The 7308-nt window shown below is 41.3% G+C and overlaps 1 protein-coding gene across 1 annotated transcript in view; it reads left to right on the top strand.

Moving 5' to 3' along the window:
• The window catches only part of SULT4A1 (sulfotransferase family 4A, member 1), an 11107-nt gene extending 9850 nt beyond the window's left edge, over positions 1 to 1257 (top strand). Inside the window, exon 6 of the mRNA XM_009074852.1 lies at positions 769 to 1257. Coding sequence (XP_009073100.1) covers positions 769 to 881 — 113 coding nt within the window. The 3' untranslated portion in view covers positions 882 to 1257. The remainder of the gene's footprint in view (positions 1 to 768) is intronic.
• Positions 1258 to 7308: the final 6051 nt, after the last annotated feature.

Below are 7308 nucleotides of genomic sequence, written 5' to 3'. Positions count from 1 at the left end.
AGCAGTGTCAGCAGGTTCTGTCACTAGTTGGGTTCTGTAGAATAGAAGAATGCTTCATACAGGGAAGGTGTTCAGTGTCCATGTTGCATCCACCAAGAGCTTCCTATTCCTTGTGTTCAAAATGAGTGGCACAGACTGGCTGCATGGCACTTGTTCTGTTCTATAGAGTGAGGCACTCATATTTAACAAACAAATCTCTCCATACTGAGAAATGTAAATTCATCTCTTGACCTTATCTTTAGACACAAAATGATAGAAATTAATAATGACAATATTACATCTCAATAATCAGAATTCAATAACCAGTTTAATACTCCACATTCCACATACCCTGTGGATAGTTCTCTAACCAGCTTATGCCAAAGGCACAGCAATTTTCAAATGCATGATTAGCTCTTGGAATTATTAAACACCACAGTTTGCCCTGAAACCAGAAATTCACATTTAAATGACTCCCCAACCCAAAATCTATATTAATTTCTGATGCAGGCTAGAATAAAGTCTCAAACCAATCTGAATTCTTTCTGTATAATACTGGGCTGGTGCAGATGATGAGGTGTATGGTGCTTATTTTAAGGCTTTGCAAAGGTTCTGGCAGGGTAATTGGGTAACACAATGAACAGCCTTAGGTCTCATTAAGCTTTCAGTGAAAACCAAGACTGATTAGAATCTCACAGGTGATCCTTGGTGCCCTGCACAATTAGACTGTAGATATGTGGTGTCCTGTTACGTCTGCACTCTGACTTGTGTTCCTTCTCTGTGTTTCAGGACGAGTTGGGCTATGGAAAGACATCTTCACTGTCTCAATGAATGAGAAATTTGATTTAGTTTATAAACAGAAGATGGGAAAATGTGACCTCACATTTGATTTTTATTTATAAAAAGTGCATGCAAATGATATCCAGATATAGCTAGAAGTGCTTTATGCATTCATTTATTACCTGCTGGACAAACTACTGTAGCTATTATGTGTAACAAGATTTAAAGGAAGAAAAACAATCTAAGTAAACCATGTCAGATACAATTATCTTTGATCCTAAACAGCTGGTTATCTTCTAGTATTTAAATCCTTTATCCACATGCAAGAATTTCCTAGCCAATACTAGAACATTCAGCTGTTATGGAATGTATTATATACGTATAAGGTATGTATCATATATGCAACTAGAATGTACACCTTTTCAGCCCCACATTGATTCTTTAATGTGTTTTATAAAAGCTTGTCACTAGAACCTAAATAAATGTCCGTAAACCAAATAAAATTATTTCAGAGGGAAACAACAGGCCAAAACAGTATGCTAGAATGATCTCAGGGGTTAATTGTCACATTTATTTTTATAGCAGGTGTCTCAAGTATAAATAAATCCCATTCCAAAATAGTAACCGATCAAAGTGGGGTTCATGTTAGGTTCTGCACACCCTTATCTGTATGATTTGAGTAGGTTCTGTGCACTGGCATACTCTGCAAAACAGGGCTTGTTATGATCTACTGCTGTGATTGTCTGATCCCCAAACCCACCCTGGATGACCACACACAGCTGCCTTCCTGATGGATGCAGTTCAGCTCCATGCCTAAGGTCAGCAAACATGAGATTCTTAAGCCCTCAACTCTAGTTCAGCCCCTCAAAATGGGGCTTAAAAGCAAGGCACCTGGTGCAGGGACTGTCTTGGATAACCTGACCCATATCACTTTCCTGTGTAGATGTGATTTTCTCCCATTAGGTACAGCCAGAGGAGATAAGGTGCTGGGTAGTCTCTAGTTCCACTAAAAGTTAAGGGCACTTAGCACTGTTTATGGGTTGTGCTCCTGGACTCCAACAGATTAAGGGGAAGATGAATATCTGTGCCAGTGTAAGCAGGCAGAGGGCACGGCAGCATCCAAGGAAGAGTTGATGGATGTGCCACCAGGTGGGAGTATTGCACAAATATCCATGCAGAATACAGTTCCAGGAATTGTTAGCCATGACTGGTCTGGATTTAATCAGGTTTCAAGTTTATTTCTCTATCTTTTTTTTATTCTCTATGACAGATACACAAACAGCCTGGGGCAGGCTGCTGTCACTCTCCCAAATTATTTTATTGTTCCATTATGTAAAGATATCTATGCTTTTTAGGTTCTCAGCTGCAGGAGGCCCATTTCTGCTAGTCAAATGTTCAGGCTCACCAAAAGCTGTGAGGAAGGACTAGCTTTTAGTGTTTCAGTTCTGTTGGGAAACTGTCAGTTCAGCAACTGGCAAGTGGTGTAGCATGATGTGGCTTGACAGCACTTTTCCTTGTATATTTGTGAGTGAAAATGCTTTCAGTGAAATTTTATTTCTATTTTTATATTTTTAGTACTGTATGAATATTAAGCACTACACATTATACTTCTGTGCTTGCTTGCTTACTGAATAAAAAGATGTGTTCCATGCATTGTGGTTTGCTCATTTTCTAGACCTCCTACTCAGGCCAGGTAGTCTTTGTATAAGCCACAAATCCTCTCCCCTACCCACACATCCCTTGAGACAGAAGAAGCACAGAAAAGTGGCATCAACTCAGACAAGCACCTGACCCAATGGGCTGTGCCTGATAGCAGCACATAACAATTGCCTGTGTGAGAGCACAGAATGTGGTGAGCATCTGTGTGTTTAATAGCCCTCCACAGGGTTTTCTTCCCCTCACACTGGTAGTGACAGCATCCCATGGCAATGAGTTATCCATCTAAATACACACAGTATGAAAAAGAAGTTGTTTGCTTAGAGACTGTCACCAGGTAGTGTAATTTAGCATTCCTTTGGTTTTGCATTGTGACAGATGATACACAGTCACTGTTCATACACTTATACCTCTTGGGCAACTCCATGCTGAGGTGTCCTACTAGTCTCTGTCATACAGAAGACAAATATCCACAAACTGCAATGAGCTGCCAGAAGCCAGGAGTAGAAGAATTCCCTCTCGCTACAGAGGAAGACAAAATCTCCCCCCAGTTCCTGCGGATTAGAGTCAGAAGAAAATTTCATTAGCACCAAAAATCTACTTAAATCACTTAATCCCAAAGAAGTATGAGTAATACATCCTTACCTACTGCCTAAAGGGCTTCTTGAATTTCTGAAGACATCAAGGGAATCCTACTCTGGTTCCCAGGCATGGCTGTTGTCCTTTGCTACAGCCAATGACCACCCTCAGCCCCTACAGCCAAGAGTGTTCTACAGCCACATTTTTAACAGCCATTGCCATTGCCAAACAGCCTGTGCAAAGGGCCACCAGCTACCAGGCTGGAGGGAACACAGCTATTTTAGCCAAAACCCCATTTTCTTATAAAGAGCAACAGCCTATGTGACACTATCATGCAGCTACTCCTGTGCTGAAACAAGGAGCTTGCTTGTTGCTGAAACAAGGAATGCTTGCTAGGACCAGAAAGACTGTCCTCAGCCAGAGCTCTGGTTTTTTCCTACTCCTTGACTGTTGCTTTCTGTGCTATCAGGTGAAATTAGTCCAAGAGTCCCAAGTCTGGTCAAAGCCCATTCTCCCATAAGCCATGCTGAAATTCTACCTTTGGATCTCTGGTCTTTGAAAGCATTTCAGTATTTCTATTAATATCCATAGGTAGCAAGCTCCTGCCTCTTTTGATGACTTGAACTTCCAGGACTGCCAAATGTCACTAAGACTCACTCTGTACAAACACAGACACCCTTTGGCCAAGTGTCCCAGATGGTCTCTGAAGAAAATGCCTCATTGACCAAAAGGTACTCAAATGAAGAACAAAAATACCACAAAATCAAGAGGATGATTTTTTTCTTCCCTCAGCATTCAAACTTGATAAGCTGCTTCTGCTGAAGTTACTGCTGCAAAGTTTGCACTTTCTGATCAAAAATTGCTAGCAAGATTTGTCATAGTCATACAGCTGGTATCCTGTTTAGTGATACAAATCTGCAAGACACAGGGAGGATTTGGATGGCTTCATTGCAGTGCTATTTCAGACCACCAACAGGCATCTCTCCTTCCTGTAAAGCACTGAGTACCCTCAACATTAGTTCAAACCAGCTATTATTGGCCATATACCTTTGTGGAAATACCAAATACACCACTTTACTGGATCCATCCATCACTAGAGAGGTGCACATCAAGGAGTACTCAAAAGACCCTGTCCATAAAGCCCTCAGAAAGCCCCAGGGCTGTGCTGAGCACCTCTGTGCCTCCTGGCTCTCCATCCCTGCAGCTTCAGCTGGTGAGGCACCTCAAATTCCAGGAGCATTAACTGGTTTGCCTCACTAAGAGCCCTTCAAAGCATTAACATGACAGGACTGTGGGGAAACTAATCTAGATAAGAAATTTTGGCATGGTTTTGTGTACAATAGGCTTAAGTGTTCATTGCAGTGAAGTCCAGCAGGAAAGAGGAAAGACAAGAAAGTTAATGAGTAACCATTAAAGATTCTTAGCACTTTTGTATAAGCTTCACAACACAACATGGCACCAATAGTTCTGGCAATAATTATAAAGATTTATAGACTTGAGTCACCATTATTATAAGCCATTCAGTCTTGCCTGGGCTATAAATAAAGCCACTTAGTAGCAACCAGCTAAGGTTTAGAGGGAGGATTAAGGAACTGCATTTGGTGCTTCAGTCAAAAGAAAAAGGCTAAACAGAGGTTCAGCTGAACCTAATAATATTAACAGATAAAAATCCCATACCCAGGGACCACACCCGTGGGAAGGACAGTACAGAAATGAAGATGTGTAATCTCACTCTGTAATCCATTTGATTTCTTTACCACAGGCTCTGCAGACTGGTGTCCTCTAGTGTTTTGATCATAAAACATGCAGATGAGTATTTTCTGCTACCTGTCACAGTGTGTATCACACAGAACAGAAATAAGTGCAACCAGTAATCAGCTTCATTCTGGCAATGAAAAGAGAGTCTGCAAAAATAAGCATTTCAATGTAAAAATAAAACATACCCAGATTTCAGCATAATGAGGTTTAGACCTCAAGTGCCAAGTCATACTCCAGTAAAAACTGCTCTGAGAGTGGCAAGGAAGTCAAGAACATTGATGGAACTCCACTCTGGTGTATCAGCATAAAAACCAGTCCCCTAAAAATGGGAGAGAGATGGCAAATTCTGCAGGCAGACTGGAATGCCTCTTTACAGCTCTCGAGTTTGAATTACACTTATGTGCATGTAGCATCCAGTGTCCTTTGAAAGCATCTGAGCTGTCTGGTCTTTAAAAATGAATGTGAGAAAAGTTTATAAAAATGCAGGGAAAGTCTTTGTGCTTTAGAACCCTGACATGTGGGAACTACTATTAGCAACGCAAGACTCTTCTGTAAATTGGTTTTAGAATGAGTGAAGCTGTTTACACCGATTGAAAAGAGAACAGAAAGGAGAAGCCTTTGTACTCCCTGCTAATGCAGGAACCTACATGAGGTTCTTTTGGTAAGCTGTGCTGTGCCAGTATCATTTTTCTGGATTTTGCCACTTCATCAATGGGAAAAATTGTAAAGCCACGCAACAATTTTTGCTGGAGTTCTCACTGTGCACAGATGACAAGCCCTGGCAATGCAGACTAGAGTAGTTTTAGAAGCTCCCACCTCCAGCTGTCCACACTGCCTCTCTGCCAGAAATGGCCACCATGGAGGAGAGACAACAGAAGCAAACGTGTGCTGGCTCCTCAACTGCTGCAATTTACAGGCTGACATATTAACTTAAACTGACATGGATGGTGGTTTCAGATAATAGGTTGATTTGTGAACTGCAGCTGCAAAGAGCCAAAGCACATCCTCAGGTGCTGTCATGGCTTGGAGGTGTCCTCCCAGGTCCTTGTCAGAGCTCTTCTGAAAGAGCTCTGCAACCAGCCAAATGCAGTCTCTACTTGGGAACAGTCTGTTTCACATATGGACTGAGTTTCGCCCATGAAATATTGTCTATAAAGGTGGAATTGTGTCCTTCAGCAAGAAGGAGAGACAGATCCATCCACACTGCCACATGGAGCGAATTAACTAAAACCTGCTTTTGGAAGGAATATTGTTTTGTAGGAGGGAGTGCTGCAGTAAGACATGCTGTGTGACAGCATGCAAGATGCAGAAAGAATGGTAGTGTAATGGCAGCTGACTGCTCAGACTGATTCCAATCACAATCACTAATATGCCGACTTGCTTGATATGTGTGGTACGAGTGATATTCAAAATAACTGCCACCCAGACGTTAAATCCACTGTCACCATCTCTGTCACACACTCAGCTTTTGCCAGCACTGAACATAAGATGACAATTTAATCCTCGCATGCAGATAACAGTAACACAGCTGGTGTAACAGTGTGCTAAGGCTTCAGCCCTCGCAGGCCTTACATCTGCTTTCTTAGAGCTTTGCAAAAGAGTCACCCATAAAATATGTGAGAGCTCTTTAGAACTCAGCACAAGTAAACCAGCTAGAACAAAACAAGAACCAAGGAAAAAATTTAGATTTCAAGCTCTTCTGAGAAGGCAGTTTTTGATTTCAAAAGAACAAAGCCAGGTTTTTTCAGGTACCACTCTTGTTTGCTTCTGCACCTTAATTGTTTCTGGTGCTGCAATTCCCCCCCCAAAAGGCAGTTCTAACCCAACAGAAACAGATAATCCTAGAATTTTTCAGTACCTGGGATTGCCACCACTCTATAGTTGGTAGGATTTAAGCCCACAAAGGAAGATCCACAGTGGGTTTCCAGTTTCAATTCTTTAACTACCCTGCTTCAGCCACACATGCTTAGGGATTGGTTTCTCTTAACAGCCAGACCCTTTTGGACATGTTCCTTGTCTCCTCAGTAAATCCGAGTGACCTTAGAGACTAAAACTAGTTCTGACTTTGTTTTGAGCATTAAAGATCTGTGTAAGCCTGTGTACTCTAAACAGGATGAAAAAGGAATATAAACAAAAATATGGTACGGGATAATTCAAGCTATAAACATTTGGGTTTTAACCATGCAAGTCTGGATCATTTGGTCACTTTTTCACTCAGTTATCTGCAGTAATTTACATGAAGTCTTTGCAATGAAGAAGTCATTTCAAAACTATTTTTTTTCCTAGCAATAACTATGTTGCTATGTACAGCCATTACATTCCTACAATCCTACATACTTCTGCTCAAGTTACTGTCTCTAAATGAGTGCCATCACTGAATTCAAAGGGACCACATGAAAATTAAGTTACATACACACATATTTGTGGGTATCAAAGTTTTGATATGCCCTGTAGGGCATTAGTCTGCATCAAGAACTACTGAAATACTGAACTTGTTCATGGATGTTTGACAAGCATTACCAGTTGATTGCTGATGTGTGGCCACCGTGCCTGGAT

This window comes from Acanthisitta chloris, unplaced genomic scaffold (genome assembly GCF_000695815.1).
Source record: "Acanthisitta chloris isolate BGI_N310 unplaced genomic scaffold, ASM69581v1 scaffold12055, whole genome shotgun sequence".
NCBI classification, from domain to species: domain Eukaryota; kingdom Metazoa; phylum Chordata; class Aves; order Passeriformes; family Acanthisittidae; genus Acanthisitta; species Acanthisitta chloris.
This window is presented reverse-complemented; position numbering and strand designations above follow the sequence as displayed.